The sequence below is a fragment of the Elaeis guineensis genome, chromosome 12 (assembly GCF_000442705.2).
Source record: "Elaeis guineensis isolate ETL-2024a chromosome 12, EG11, whole genome shotgun sequence".
NCBI lineage: Eukaryota > Viridiplantae > Streptophyta > Magnoliopsida > Arecales > Arecaceae > Elaeis > Elaeis guineensis.
This window is the reverse complement of record NC_026004.2, coordinates 9,649,132-9,665,608: the sequence shown is the minus strand read 5'-3', so window position 1 is coordinate 9,665,608 and position 16,477 is coordinate 9,649,132. Positions and strand designations below refer to the sequence as shown.

General features: G+C 38.0%; 1 protein-coding gene across 4 annotated transcripts; it reads right to left on the bottom strand.

Annotated features, from left to right (window-relative positions):
- Nucleotides 1-348: 348 nt before the first annotated feature.
- LOC105035499 (adenylate kinase 1, chloroplastic) lies at nucleotides 349-10,529 on the bottom strand. Of its 4 annotated transcripts, none has more exons than XM_010911071.4 (5): nucleotides 9,969-10,520; nucleotides 7,578-7,718; nucleotides 3,965-4,237; nucleotides 1,327-1,483; nucleotides 349-1,088 (listed from the first exon to the last, which is right to left on the bottom strand). In XM_010911071.4, the coding sequence occupies exons 1-4, from the start codon at nucleotides 10,278-10,280 to the stop codon at nucleotides 1,340-1,342; spliced, it is 870 nt and encodes a 289-aa protein (XP_010909373.1). In that variant the 5' UTR covers nucleotides 10,281-10,520; the 3' UTR covers nucleotides 349-1,088; nucleotides 1,327-1,339. The 4 variants fall into 4 exon arrangements, with proteins under 4 accessions (XP_010909373.1, XP_010909374.1, XP_010909372.1 ...); XM_010911072.4 differs by having other exon boundaries at nucleotides 349-1,038; XM_010911073.4 differs by lacking the exon at nucleotides 349-1,088 and adding an exon at nucleotides 3,163-3,230 and having other exon boundaries at nucleotides 1,346-1,483; nucleotides 9,969-10,529.
- Between the last annotated feature and the right edge of the window lie 5,948 nt (nucleotides 10,530-16,477).

Here is a 16,477-nt window from a genome sequence, read left to right as displayed (position 1 = left end):
CTCTTTTTCTCCTTTTGATTCGGCCCTTTTTTTTTATTTTAGTTCGCATCGATCCGATATGATATAAAATCATATCGTATCGTGAACTGACTGATACGGCCACCGGCACTGCAAACCTTACTTACAAGCCTATACATCATTAGCATGGACATGGCATCCGCACGCTAAAACTTTTCAAGATGCACTCTCTTTCTTTCCGGTTGGCCGAAGGACTGGGCTAGCTGGGTGTTGCATGATGGTGTTGCCCATACAAGATTAGATTAGTATTTTAAATCTGGTAATCATGACTAACAAGTCATGTCATAGTGAGTGGATCAACAACTAATAAAGCATTCTTGCCAGAGTAAATAAAAAATAGAATTCTCATTTCGTCAATATAAAATATTTTACTCAGGGCATATGCAACAAGTCAATAGCTTTCTGAGTTATATGGCTCTTTAGAAACCAGTAATGTAGCAGCAGGTAGGTCCAACCAGGAATTTCACTGGTCCAATCCAGGTGAGGCAATCCCCAATCAAACATCGAGTGCCAAAGTAATGGGCGAAACGCCACAGTAGATACGCACTCCCTATCCAATCAGCAGCAGGAACAGCACAGAAAAAACCCCTCTCGGACTTAGTTCCAGTACTCAAGAAAGAAGTTTTGTCCCATTGCTTTAATAAAAGCATATGAAGACTACGATAAACGATTAGTAATGAAGGTTGGACGCACGGTAAGTTTTTTGTGAGGGGTTGGACCAAAATAAAGATGCATCTCCACGCGAGCGCGCCCCGATGTTTCCAATAGCCATCCTGCTGAAGAACAAAAAGCAATGTACTCTTTTGGTCTGGTCAGATCCCAGACTTAGAATTAGTTTCTCTGGTTCAGTTTTAGGCTTTAGAGCTTATCCAGTACTTGGCAAACTCCCAAACCTCGGTTTCAAAATTCAAAGGAGCACTTGAGGCTTACTAGCAGCTACATAACCAAAAATGTTTCTTGAGCCTCTGCATCATTTTGTCACTTCATGATCGGATTATGACAGTTCATATCCTTGCGAAACTACATAGAAGCAGAAGAAATTACGCACTTGCTCAGCGTAAATTCAATTCCTATAAGATCAAAATCAGTACATACATAAAATTAGTTCTATCAGGGGGGGAAAAATCAGCAATCATAATCTTAAGCTATCCTCTTACTTCCATAATACACGTTTCCCCAATTTTTTTAAAAAAAAAACACAAGACAATTGACACCTTTATAAATGATGGGCTGAGTTACAAATTTTATTCAAAAAAAATTCTTGAAAAATACCAAGCATGTACAAGACACATGCGGAGAATCACCGACCTTTGACTTATGATCATGCTGCTGCAGATTGCTTGTCATCGTGGTCTTCAAGATTCAAAAGTTGCAACAGCTTTGGCCAAGACTCCGGGATCCCTCCTGGCAAATCAAACTCTAAGAGCTTCCCCCGGCTGCGGTAGAACTCCTCCACTGGTTGGCTCTGCAGAAGCGAATCGTTTAGTTTCTAGAACACTAGCATACAGGCAAAAGCATTATAATGCTGATATATTTATATGGCAAAAAGCTATAGTGCATTGGTAACATATCTTCCATATTTCAAAAGTAAAATTAAATACCATTCTCTTTTATGACTCAGATTATTGACTTTAAGGCAGGGCACCCAGGGACCTGTATAAAATACCAGGCTTTGGTAATTAATGGCAATATAAATGGCAAAAGAAAGCAATCTCCTCTCTCCATGTCCTCCCACCACATTTCCTTCTCCTCCTTCACCTCCCATCACCATTTGATTTCTCTTACTCTTGCACTCTGTCTTCATTGACACCATGAACCCTTTATAAAACCCAATGCCCCCCCCTCCATACACGCTCACCCAACCACCAATTACCATCACATCACCACCATGTTCCCAACTCCTCCACTGCCAGCCTCGTCTCATGCCATGTCTCCCCATTCACAACCTATCATTGTGCCACCTCCCATTGTGGTGCCCGGCCAACCTTGCAGTGTACCCACCAAATTCCACCATGCCCTATGTTACGCCACATAGGAATGTCCACAGCTCATCCCCCCATGCTCCCTCCTTGTTCTTTCATCATAGTGTGCCTCCCGTCTCAATGTGGTCGCTCCTGCTACAGTGACCTCCTCATCCCATCTACTCCGCCTCTGGTTGCACCATGTCCACCTACCATAACCTTGCATTGTTTCTTGCACTACTTCCTGACCCCATTCTTCATCAGTATCCTTCTGCCGCACAAGCCAAAATTAACAGTCTCCCACCATATTGCCCATCTCATGGCCCAATCACTTGAACTAGGAAAACTAACAATTACCTTTTACTTTTTCTTGACCACGCGCAGCACTGCTAAGTTACCAGCACAGAGACAAACCTATGAAACAGGGATCGGTAACTTTTCACACCTAACCTGCTTATGCCTTAGAGCGATGACATCTCTCTGCTCCTGCTCCCTCAATATTCTTAGTCTAAGCTACATAATGTCAGTCATTCCAACCCTCCTTTCTTGCATCCAGTAGTATTATTTTGCATCTTGTGTATACATATGGTGCTAAATATTGTAGGGTTAGGGGAACAAATTATCAATGTTAAATTTCAGCAATGGAAGTTTGTGTTGTCATAATCAGTATTCCACTGCATCTATAGGTCCATATCATCTTTCAGTTTATATAATGATTTATTAGTTTTCCAACCAACATGTTTTTAAAAAGGAGAACAGGATTATTCCTATTGTCTTATCTATGTGGGTGTGATTAGCTTTCCTTACTCATTACCTGGCTAGCACATTTACCTTAAACAAAGATGTACATTAGAAAGAATATACCAACTCATAGTTTGCTTAAAATTATAATGAGAATTTCAATGCAGTAAAAAGATATTTATTTTCTATGAAAGCATGGGCACATAAAATATTTTCATCAGAATTAAAACCTTCCTCATCCTCAGTGGAACACCAGAGAAAGCCATCAACATGGTGAAGTAATTTTTTTTTTTAATTGTTGTCACAAGCAATAACATGAATTCAAAATTTGTATAGGTATAATTAATTCCAAATGCTGTATCAATAATTAAAATCAACAATTTTCAATTCAGAACTAAACAAACAAGTAGAAAAAATGGTCAAATTATTTAATTTAATGTACCTTGGTTATGTTTGGTATTCATCCTCATCATTTAGTTTCCTCAAGTTAGAGCTTGACACTGCACAATTCTGTATGACACATTCATCACCAATTTGACCAATATGGTCATGATAAGTGAACTTAGAAGTTTACTAGAGAGGTCATGTAAAATTAAAGGTGACAAACAAGCTTTCACGGTTCAATCTCTCTAGCCACCAACCAATATATCTGTCAATTGATCAAGCTAATCCAATCAAATTAACCATAGTTTTGATGAAATAAGCCTAAAGAATAACAAAGCTTGGAATTTTCAAAGTCAAATCAAACCTATTTTGGATATTAGTGCAAACCCCCATCCCCACCCCCACCCACCAACCCAACCAAAAAGGGGAAAAACAAAAGCAAAAAGGAAAATCACCAGCACCAGCATCACAACAAAAAACGGTGTCTTTTGCTTGCTCCAGCAAATGCTTATTGACTGGGTATAAAAGACATCTGTCCTGTATAATAATTGTGGTCTGATAATAATCAGTCCTACTATCAGTTTTTGGCAGCTGAAAGTCTGAAAGTGCCTACCAATAATGATTTTTCACGCATGCAAGCAATGAGAACTTTGAAGATATGGCAACATTTACAGCTAGTTCTGAAAGGGTTTGTGCTTGAAAGCAGGCACTAAATATTAACAACAGAAATATTAGGAAAAAGAGCAATTTCCATGAAACATTTATGGAGTCATCTAATGCAAATTGATATCAATGCAACTAAATTATTTTTGGAATTAAATTTATCATTCTTTAAAAAAAATAAAGAAGGGGTGCATTACCATTTCATAGTATATACGTAATCGTTCTTTTACCACCTCTTCAGTATCATCAGATCGGGTAACTAGCTTTGTCATACACTGTGCAGGAGGTAGAAGTGGGGCCATGAATATACCAGGCCTCCCATTCTCACCCTTGATGTCGATGGAGGCAACATTGAAGTTCCCTCCACACTGGCTGCAGATCCTTCTACCAAGGCATTTCGCAAGCAATACATCTTCTCTAAGCTTAAGGTTCACAACCAGGTCAATATCTGTCACTCCCTCCAGTATTTCCTGAAAAATCAGAAAAAGATGTGCTCATAGGGTTATTAATTTGTGTGGAAGCATCAATAAGAGAAGATATGCAAACCAAGATTAGTTTGGATTACCAATATGACATTGATATTTTATCTGTGGAGCTCCACATAACTGTTAAAGTAAAGGAGATAGAGATGGTACAGACATCTAATTCTGATAGCATTCCCGCAAATTACCTTAATCCAATTCATTGGGAAGTTTCAAGTGGAAAATATTTGATTACTTAGCATCCAAAGGATTTCCCAATTGCAGTAAGTTTGACCTCACCTTACTTGTCCAAATTTATAAAGAAAACTCCAGAGTCGAACACTAAGTCATTATTCGATGCAGGATTTATAATACTACCTTGGTCTAGACATAACAATGGAAAATTATCTAAACCAGGAAAGCTTCTTTAGGGGCATTTTATCTTCTACCAGTGTTTCAGAGATTTCAAAGGTGAGCAATGGATTACGGTTTAATAGTTTGCTGTCATATCCTTTCTTCATCACTTGAAGAAGGGATGGAAACTGGTGCTCATGCTAGTGTTTTGTTATGTTTGTAACATTACTTAATTTCTGAAATTGCTAAGTTTGATGCTGATGTTTGTAATGCCTTGATATACCTATTGTTGAATAAGGAAAGAAACGATTTTGCTTATCTCATAGTTTACACCAGACATCAGGTCTCCTGAATCCTGAACTGTGTGAAAGTGACCATAACTGGGGGTTCAGTTTTTGCTACTTTCTACTGATCTGGTTAATGGACAGATTTCGAGCTACAACAAGATGCATAAGGGACATCAAGGTGCAGGCGGATAGCATTGCTAGTAGCTTTAAATGCCTCCAATTGTTAGGCATTGCTGGAAACTGCTGAAATCAGAATTTCTATAGCAACATATCTCAGATACATATCACCTAACCCATTAGATTGCACATACACATAATATTTATCTTTTATACTTATACCATTCAAAATTTTGTATTGCCCTGTCTTCCCCCTCCAACACCCCCCCCTTGCCCCCCCAAACCAAAAAAAAAAAAAAAAAAACTTTCTCAGATTTTCTTACTATTTGCCTGGTTTTTCTTCTCTTTATCTTTGTACAGAGTTACACCGTCATAATGTTTTGATCAGAGCATCAAACCTTGTGCTCTTAAACATTATTATCAATGACTTTTTTTATTTGGATTTCTGTTTATAATACATGCCTTGGACTTAGCTCATGTCCAGGGGATGTTGTTCTGTAGTTGCATAAGCCTAAGGTGCATAACCAGAATGTAGCTCTTGCTGACTGCCTATTGGCATCCTAAGTTTAAACGTGGTCTCTTGTCCAAACATGGATGGGAGTGGGAGTGGGGAGGCAGGAGGCAAATGCCCCTCTCACCACACCATTCCTGAGATCCATCTCTATTGACTCATTTGTGTGGCTGTCTATTTCCTATATTAGTGGGTTAATGGAGTTCATATCTCATGGAGCCCATCACCTATATGTTGAAAATTCTACTCACAGTTGTCAGTGCATGTTAGTTTTCGAATGAAAACAAAAACTTTAGATCCCCCCCTCCCTCTGTGTGTGTGTGTGTGTAACTCCACTGTTCCAATTTGCCTCTGCTGTCTCCCAGTCTTTGCTTCTGGAAGAAAAGATTCATGTATCATGGGATCATGGATCATAAAAACCAAATCAGAAATGCAACCAGAATTCCAGTTTCCTTTTATTTTCTCCTACATCAAACCAAGTCTCAAGTCCCACCTTTTAGTTTATGGACACTGATTATGTCATTGAATGGCCTCGTCAGATATTAGTGATTGCTAATCAAAGTACAGAATTTTATTCTTCTTCTCTTTATTTCATAATTGTAGTGTTAATTTCTCTGTCAAAAAATAGTCCTTTAAATGTAGTTTTGTTATTATATATTTTCTATTTATGTTTATACATAATTCTATGCTTTTATTTTTTTAAAGTAGTTTCACATGTCACATGTACTGGTATGAACTTTGAAGTATGAATTAAAAAGCCTACTATTTCTGTGCAATCATTTGTTCTTCAAAATTCTAAGTCTGGAAATTTTTATAAAAATAAGCACACTTAAACAAATTGACATAAACTAATATATTTTAACCAAGGTTTTTTAAATCCTGTGGAATAGGATGTCCTAGTTTTTCTATGGAATGGGATACCCCAATCCTGCCCCATGGCGGCAGTCTTAGTCGAGTGTGTCCCGGTAGGTACCCTTTGTGTCGCTCCTCTTCTTTCCTTTCTTTCTTTTTCTTCTTTATTTCCTTCCTTCCTTTCTTTTTCTTCTGCCTTCTTCTTTTATTTTTCTTCTTACTTCTTTTCTTATCCCTTTCTTTCTTTCTTTCATTTTTTCCTTCTTTCTCTTTCCTTTCCTTCTTTCTTTCCTTTGCTTATTTCTTTCTCTCCTTTCCTTCTTTCTTTCCTTTTACCTTTTCCTTTATCTTTCCTTCCTTTCTTTCTTCTCTCTTTTTGTTTCTTTCTCTGCATGGTTTCAAAGTCCCAACCCTATCATAGTCCCTTTTTGTAACAGAAACGGGATGAGATGGCTGAGACTTACCCATTCCATTGGGACTTAAAACCTCGATTTTAACAGTATCATATCAGTTATGGATAATTTTAAAATATTTATTAAAAATTATATAATAATATTTATAAAAGAACATGTAATAAATAAATTATCCTTAGACCCTTTGAATTATCTTTGAAATGGTAAAGAAAAAAAGATAATGACATTAATATTGTCAAGATCATGTTGGACAGCATGTTGAGAGATGGTTGAGGATGGTCGCAGAGCTTCATGGACCACATCTTGATCATTGGAATCTTCCCCACATGGATAAGACAAGACTTGCACATTAATTTTCAAGGAATCGATTAGTTAAGTGGGATTGTGTTTCCCAATGTAATTTCAAGAAACCTTCTCCAACAAAAGCTAGATGTCCTCCATTATTTTTCAGCTTGAGGTATACTACTTGACTAGAACTCACTTCTGGTTCCCAACATGAATGTCATACTAGAACATTACTAGCTGCAACAGTTGTAGCAACAATGATGTATGATGCTTCATGTGTATAATGTTCAATGAGGGGCAACAGGACAGATAGTAAACATTTTGATGCAACTTTGAAAGATATATAGATAGAAGCAACATGTCAGACCAGATTTGATTGTGGATGACTATTGAAGGTAAAGTAATATCAACTAAAAGGTAAACCAGGTGCTTTGATGTCATCTCACTTCAGAATCAAATACACATTAAAAGAAATAAAATATAAAGTTAATATGATTTCTTATGTTTCCTTTGAATATCAATTTGCTCACCGCTTGTCTTATTGTTCGTGGAAAACCATCAAGAATGAATCCTGATTCACCCTTAGCTACTCCAGTTTCAAGACGTTTGGACAACAAATTTATGATGATCTCATCTGACACCAATTTGCCTTGATTCACAATATCAGCAAGCTACAAAATGAAAACTAAAATCAGTGGCATCAATAAAAAGCAACAAGATTTTGAAATGCAAAAACATCTTCACACTTAAGTAAAATGCAGAACAAATGAAGAGAACTCAGTTACTGCAAGCGGTGAGCAAAACAATCTCAAGAACCTCAAGATCCCCTGAATACTAACATATAGAACTGCTTACTAGAAAGTATGCAACAAGATGGGAAAAATTAACAACTTGAATTATATCATTTGATTAACATTTAACAACCCACAAAAATAAAACTATTTCATGTTTGTAAGGTAATTTTTTGGATAAATTTAAATCTACCTAAAAACATCAAGAATGAAATTCAAAGAGAAGAATTATAAAGTTTTAATAATTTTACAAATTCTTGAAACTGACAAATAAGACATCTTTATACTGTTCATTATACTTTTGCAGTGTTTGCTGGACCGCTCCAAACTGCCTGGTTTGGGATGTACCGTACAGTACCATGTTAGAATTGGTATGAAAACATCAATTGGATCAATATAGACCTGTATTGACACGTACCACCCAGTACCACCCTAAAACGAGGTATGTACTATATCATATCAACTTCTACTGCCCGATTTTTGGCAACACCATGATAAAAAGTGAGAAAAAATGTCTCAGTATGGGATGCATATCATACCACACTAATTGTATTGTACCGAACTAGTAATGTACCTATACGGTATCCCATACCGAGATTGCGGATCTAGATCTCTTGCATGACCAATCATGGCTTCAAAACTTTGTAAAAGAGATCTTGCATATATCAAGATATTTTTTTGGTTTTCAGTCTTGGCATGACCTTTTATCATAGAGTCCTTCACCATTATAAGAAATTCTCTAGAAGTCATCATTTCACTAAAAGCAACGTTATGTGGAGTCACTTGATAAATCTTAGGCATCAACCAATGATCTTAACAAGTCCTAAGTTTTGAGGGTCTATTGTCACCTACTTTTATCAATTCTCATAAAAAATGTTGAGGAATATAAGCACTGGCTAAGTCAAGATATTTCTTTATTCAATTATGACACAAATCGTTTTGGTTTCCCCATTAGTCATGGCATGACCTTCATGTCCTGGTGCCACCTCAACTTGTAATTTTATCTCAAAGTTCTATCTATGAATCACATATACTAAAATTTCATGGTAAATGAGATGTTATTCTACCAAAGGAAGTGCAAGAGTCTGGACATCCATGAAACATGCCAGTTACATTAATGATGAGTCACATAAAGTGACTCTTTGAATTCAAGGGTAACCACTTTCCAGTTAATGTTTCATCTTTTCGGTGAACCACTAATTTCTCCTACTTGATCATATGCTAAATAGAGTGTGTTTTCATATTTGGCAAATAAAAAAGTTAAGTCTTCTTAGCTTTCTATTGTTATTCTTTCTGTAAACAAGTTCAACTTATGAGATGATGAGGTTTTTTTCGTTATCTGGTAGTTCTGGGTATAAATGAGATCATGGCTGTTTGAGCATTGTAACTGATGATTTTCTGAAGATTTCATATACTAATCAAGTTTTTAACTAAGATAGATGGGTACTGAAGAGAATTAAACGACAAGGAAGACAAATTAAAAGGCAGCCTCATATACATGTCATTTACATTAATATTTCTGCATTTCCTTCCTATTCTTGAGCAAGGTTGAGCAAAGATTTACAACAAATTAACAGTCCCTCTGAAGGAATCACCATACCGGAAGGGAATTTAATGGTCTAGGGTTTAGCAAACAATCCAATGAACCACTCAAGAATAGGGAAAGCATAATATTTTTCCACTATATTTATAAAATACAGTTTCTTGGTTGATGCTTTAATATTCAACTAGTAACTTCTGTAATGCATAATTTCTTTACTCTTCTGCCGGATTAGAACAATCCTAACACTGAAAATATGCATCTCAGATTGCTCCCCTTATTTTATCAATGTTGTCCTTTTATATAATCTAGTAAATCATTCTAATATAATAGAATCCAAACAACCTTTTCCAATCCAGTATAAACTTTGTCAGAAAGTAATCTGCCTCCACCCTCTCCCAACCCAAGCACAATCAAAACAAAGGCATAATATCAACAGAAACAAAAGCTTCCTACAAGTACCTTGAAATCCCCTTACCAAAAAACAACACGAACGACACAAAAGCAACATAAAGGGGCAATCTTTAGATAAGATTACAATCTGCCAGCGAGTCCCCATCATTTAGATCAGCAAAAAGAAAGGAAACTACCGGTTGGGCGAGGGGGCCGGAGGAGGCGAGCTCCTCGCGGACGAGATCGCCGGTGGCGATGTGGGGGACGCCAAGGAGCTGGGAGAGGCGGCTGGCATATGTGCCCTTCCCGACGCCGGGGCAGCCGAGGAACACCCACTGCACGTTTCGGCTGCCGGGATCCCTCCTTGCCGGCAGCCCCCGGCGGGCCAGCCTCTCCGAGACGCGGGCGTCCGCTTCCGAGGAGGCCAGCGACGAGAGCCACCACCTCGCCGCCGACACCGGCGGACGGGAGGCAGCGCCGGCTCTCAGGAGGCGGTTCAGGGCCGGCATCGCGGAGGAGGAGGGAGGGAAAGCTCCGATTTTTGTTTGGTTTTGGGTGGAAGGCTTTGGAGGGCGGGGTATGGGGAGTGGTTTTGCTAAAGAGAACGTTGGGAAGCAGCGCGGATTCCGGGGAACGGCGGTGGCGAAACAGAGGGTGGAGAGAGAGAAAGGGGAAGAAAGAATATGGTGGGTTACGTGAGGGTAATTGCGTAATGGTATTGTCAATGGCTTTTTGCTAATCAATAAAAAATTATATGCTCGTATGCTTTTTTTTTTTTTGTTGATGAGAATGCTCACATGCATCTTGAATAGCTTATTTTTCATCTAGCATGAGTGCATGACTAAAACTGGAGGGTAATTGCGTAATGGTATTGTCAATGGCTTTTTGCTAATCAATAAAAAATTATATGCTCATATGCTCTTTTTTTTTTTTTTTTTTTTATGAGAATGCTCACATGTATCTTGAATAGCTTATTTTTCATCTAGCATGAGTGCATGACTAAAACTGGAGTATCAAATGATTTGATGATGATGCGTGTTGAAGTGACTGTTGAAACATGAGACTAGTCTATGTTTTTCTAGCTTCTTTCCATTCTCTAAAACAAGTGAATCAATGGATTCATGAAATAATTTGATATATGTTCTTTCTCCTTTATTCAAAAAGAAAAAACTTGAGTTTTATTGCTGCTTTAGTCCTATTGATAGACAGCAAGTATTTGGGCTTCTTCTTCTTCTACTTTTCTTGAAAAAAAACAAAAAAAAACAAAAACAAAAAAATCTTCTTGCGTTGGTCCTGTAGATGGACAGCTAGTTTGTCTAAGCATGGTATGTGACCAAGCTTAAAAACTACGCGTTCATTGTATTTGGTTTCTAGTGTTGCTAGGTTGCATGCAGGGTGGGTGGTTTGCAACCGAGAGAATTGCTTGGTTCGTTAACCCACATGTCCATCAAAGGAGAAGTCGCAATACTTACTCCCCCCCCCCTCCTCCTACCCCACACCCAAAAAAAAAAAAAAAAAGAGGTCGCAATCACAACGTGACGCACACGGAAGCTAGATCTAGTGTTGTTTAGGCCTTGGCAGATGTTACTTGCTTTTGGTTATGATTAGTGTTAGTTAGCAGACTCAAGAAAATGACATGCAACAAATTAATGGCATGCATGCCATGATTGGCCGAGATACGTGGACATATTGAGAACGTTTAGAGTATTTTTATGTTTGCAATGTGGAGGGAGAGAGGAAGGATCGATCTCCATGGGGCAAAAGTCTATTAAGGTCAAAAACTTTCTTTGGCTCATTCTGTTAAATAAACTTAATACTAGAGCTGACTTATCTGTAAAGCTGAAAAATTTTTTGAGGAAAATATAGGATTTGTGATGGGGCTCCAAAAAGAAGGGATCATTTGTTTTTTACTTGCCCTTTTGCTGCTTTTATTTGGAATGTTATCTGTTTTAAGCTTTTGATTTATCTTCCACCTTATAATCTACCTGATCTTTTCTCGATTTGGGCTAAGAATTGCTATCATGGTTCTTTTCGGCTATTATTTACTTGGTGGCTGCGGTTTGCTGATCTATTTGGTATGTATCGATTTAACTTTAGATTGGTCCATCCTTACTTCCTTCAAGGAATTGGCTGGTTTCTCTCGGATTTGGACTGATTTTGGTGGCTTATTCCATGGTTAATTTTGTTTTTCTGGATCAATTTGCTGGTGCAGACAATGATGCTTCATCTGGACTGATCTCATGTGATTTCTTCTTTGTTACAATTTTTCTGAGTCTTCCTTGCTGGTGTTTTATGACTGCTGTTTGGCTGTTTTTTTTATGGGCGTTTTTTCTCGTCCCTGAGCTGACCCGGATAGCTTACTTTGGCTGATTTATGCTCCTTTGAATCTCTGCTGGTGGAGACAATGAAGATGAAGCCAGGTGTTTTCCTACTGGCAGCTTTTCCCGAGTTTCCCCTGCTTCTTCTGTCCCTGATGTCTCGACGTACCTGGTGGTGTTCCTCTTTGCTGCCGTGTGTCGGATGTGGAAGAGACCATGATGAAGAAATCCTCTCCAACGAGGCATATTCCATGATAGCTCCTCTACTTCTGAGTCTCACGGCACCTCCTCTGACTTTTCCGGCACCTCTTCTGAATACCTTTTGAGCATCATCACATTCTCCTGGGAGTGGATACTTTAGTTCTCTCTAGTTACCTTCTGAACTTCCCCTGAAGACTACTTTTAATGGTTTTCCTTTTGTCTCTGCTGGTTCCTTGGTGCTTTTCTTATCCTTCTTTAGACAGCAGATTTGTTAAATGGAAAAGAATCCTTTTTGTTCTACTGAGCTTTATTTCTCTTGTAATCTTTGTAATTTATACTTGTACATTAACTTTGAATAAATTTTGGTGACTCTGTGTCCATGCACAGAGTTCTCCTATTCCATCAAAAAAAAAAAAATTCAATGGGCCAATATGGTCTTGAATCCGGCTCGTTACTTCTTCGAGCTGGGGATGGGACTTTGTCACATGGTCATGTATTGTTCCATGTAACAACCGTAATATATTGTTTTATGTAACACAATGGTAAGCTGCTAGGTGTTTGGAAAAGGAAGAAAAACATTTACTTAGATTATTTAACTGAATATGGTTGAGACTTTTGATCGATCATGAAATGTGTTTAATTTTTTAAATTCATGAACGGAGAAAATCATTGACATCATTTTTGTAACATATGATATTGTAGTGGTAAGATCATTAGGCTCCCTGAAAGCTTTTCCTAATGAGATTTTTTTAATTTTTTATAATGTTGTTATAATTATGTAAATAATTGTTATAATTAGGTGATGCTAGCAAGGAAGAGAGAGGAGGAGGTATGGAGGATATATGGTCCTTTTTGATGCTTATGAAGGGATAATGAAGGATGAGGATGAGAAGTTAGCATCAAGCCCTTGCCAATTTATAGGGAAGGCAAGGAAAGGTTGAAGGAGTTCTCTCCACTCAACTTTCTCAGAACAAAACGCTAATTATAACACACTTGCATGCGTCTTGCATGAATTATAGTGGAAGATCAATGGCTGGGGGACCCATTCCTATGGAAACTCAGAGCTTGGTGGATTTGGCATTATTTATTTATTTATTGAAACGAGTTGGGAGTACTTTTTGACGACGTTCATTGATATAATAATTATGTGTAGTTTTCTTCTAAACATTAGACTCCTTACTGTATTTGGTCACGATTGACCACATCCTAAAAACTCAAAGGGAGAAAAGTCAAGTGAATTAGCTAATGATGTCTGAAAATGAAGTGGATCGTCCTTATTTGGATAGGGAGATTTAAGGCGAACTGCTACAACTAGTGCATGGTGTTTCAGACAAAGCGTCCATCACCATGCAATGGATCTGCCTCCCATCCTCAATTCCGCTAGAAAGAGCCAAAGAAAAAGAAAGAAAAAAAGAAAAATCACCTCCTCATGCGTGCCATAACCCCACGTAAATAAATAAATAAATAAAACATGAGGTAAATGGCTAGGTTTGAATAGAAGATAGCTCACTTCTATAACATCGCATCAAGGAGTATTAATAAATTATTCCACAAGAAAGAAAAAAGGAAAAAAAAAAAAAAAAGGTGAAGGAAGAGCATGTATATATGGTCCCTTTAAAGTGCTGTTTGGTTGCAAAGGACCTTTTCCCAAGTCATCAAAATGCTTCCATCACGCGCAAAGCTAGCAAAATCAGCTGTCATACCATGTAAGATCAATTACAGAGCAATCGATGCAATTATTTCATTTTTTAGATAGTGAAAAGCTATGAAATCAGGCATAGCCAATAAATTTTTTTTTTCTTAATAATAATATTTATTTTGGACAGAAAATTATTAATTTATACTTGAAGCCAGTGAAAATATCTACCAGATAGTCTGATAAACCATAATTAATTGAGTTAGTAGTCTGACTTGACCGTTTTAGAACCTTTCCATCGCCGAGAATAAAAACAGTGGCTGAAATAATTTGACCTAATAAGGATCTCTAGATACACCGGAATATTGCTTGCATTTTTTTTTTTTGGGGTACAAGGATCGCTTGCTCTAGCTGGCATATATATATGACGTCTACTTCTCTTTTTTTTGTGATATAACAAAATTTTGAAGTTACATATATTATAAAAAAAAATGAAGTAGTAGTTACATATATGCATGTCTTTTGCAAATCAAAAATTGTTAAAGAGTAACTTAGAAAGGTGCATGCAATTCCACCGTCCATATAAACCAGCTGGAAGCACATAAGCCGTAGAGAGAGGTGCCAACCAACAGATCCAAATCCTACTAACTTAATCACCAAATTTTTTATTCATCTGTTACAATTATGTTGAACATTTGGATGAGGCTTATGGATTAATTTTTGAGCTTCATGACACGTGACATTCAACAACTTATTCAAAGTATGGTTTCGAAATGATTAATAAACACAGCTTATAACACACATGAACCAAAAGAAAAAAAAAAAGGAAAATAAGAAACATAAAATTAAACAGTTGATTAATTTTCCTTCACGCATCAGTTGATGGCGCTGCCAATCTTCCTGATCTCACCAGCTGAGGCTGATATCACCATTCTTCACCATGGCAGCTGCAAAATCCGAGTAGAAGGAGGCTCTGTCCTTGCTATAACCCACAACAATGCCATTGGTCGATCCACCATTAAACAGAACCTGGTCGGAGTGCAGCAGACCCTTCTTCTGTAGAAGGTTCTTGTGGTAGCTGTTGTCAAAGGAGTTGGGTGTCACCAAATCCAGAGGGGCCAGGTTAGTATTGCCACTAGCCATCATGTATGTTAGTAGCACTCACATAGGCTGAGGAATCTCAAGCAGCAACAACGAGGATATCAGCGCAAGATCACCACTCCAGGACACACCTCCTCGACTGCTGATTTTATGCTGTCGATCACCTCGAAGCCTCCCACTGATTTGAAATTCTGACGCGCATTTTGCTCGCTTGTGATGTCCGGAGCATCCTTAAGCAAGAGCGAGGCATCGCAATCCTGAGTTCGATCACATCATCATTCAATTCACAAAAACCCTTAGACTTCTGCAATTGCGATAATCCCATAGAGATGTATATGATCAAATATCATTTTGTGGTGTGTGATGTCTACCTGGACAAAACAATCATGCATGGAAGTGGAGACGTATGAGGGATGCATTTGTGATCGCAGAATTCACGACTGTAGTACGGATGGTAGAAAGTGCTTGTGGGCAAGTTTTGTCATAAAAATTAGGTGATAGATGTGCCTCACAGGACATGGTGGAGAGCAAGATCACAGCATGATGCATGATGGTGGCTAAACATGCAAGCAGGAAACAGGAAACCTTTGGAGAACTCATGACTAAAGAATTATAGAGAGAAAGGACCTATACAAGGAGAAGAGAGATGTGGTGCACTACTTTGTGATGCTTAAGCGAGGGTGGTGGATGACCAGATTGCAGCACCAAGCCCCTGCACATTTATAGGCAAGGCAGAACGTAGGTGGGACCAGTTCTCCGCACACAGCCTTCGTAGAATAAAGCAATGCTTTGAACTTTGGATGGTTGTCTCGGTCCGATTTGCACAACAGGTCTACGCACGTGTGGGTGGTGGGACTTTTTCCGTTTTTTAACCTTTTTTTGGGTTGATGTGAGAGTTCTTATTTGACAAGGTATATTATTGTCAGATGAGATGGGTGGCCCTAGCGTTTTGTTCATGATGATAAAGCTGTGAGGCAGCTGCATGCATGTAGTTGACCAAGGTTGGATAAGGTATTATCTGTCACGCCCCGAACCCAATATTCGGGTCGGATACGTGATGGCCGCACACTCCTTAGAGCATGTCCTAAAGAATATGCAAGGCCAAAATAAATCATCACAATCTTAACATCCATAACAATTAATTTCCAATATAATTCATAAAACTTTGCATAATTACAATTTAAATTTCTTCAATTCTCTGATCAGATACTATGACACTCTATTTATCCTTCTACTCACCCATAAATCTAAGCCATAGCCAATCATGAACATCCTGTATCTCTGAAAAGAAAAGAAAGATGAAGGGGTGTGAGCTTTACAGCCCAGTAAGAATTCCCATATCACACTGATATAGTACTATAGTCTGAAAATAAGGATAAGCAGTAAAATATAAAATCTCATATTCAATGTCCAGAATAATGCAAACATTCATAAATTTTCTGTCTTGTTA

What these genes read in the sequence shown, in the direction of transcription:
- LOC105035499 (XM_010911071.4), bottom strand. Translation starts at nt 10,280, where the DNA reads ATGCCGGCCCTGAACCGCCTCCTGAGAGCCGGCGCTGCCTCCCGTCCG. An exon ending in CCGGCCCCCTCGCCCAACCG is followed by an intron (nt 7,719 to 9,968) that starts GTAGTTTCCTTT and finishes TTCATTTTGTAG; the next exon opens with CTTGCTGATATTGTGAATCA. An exon ending in CACGAACAATAAGACAAGCG is followed by an intron (nt 4,238 to 7,577) that starts GTGAGCAAATTG and finishes CTGATTTTTCAG; the next exon opens with GAAATACTGGAGGGAGTGAC.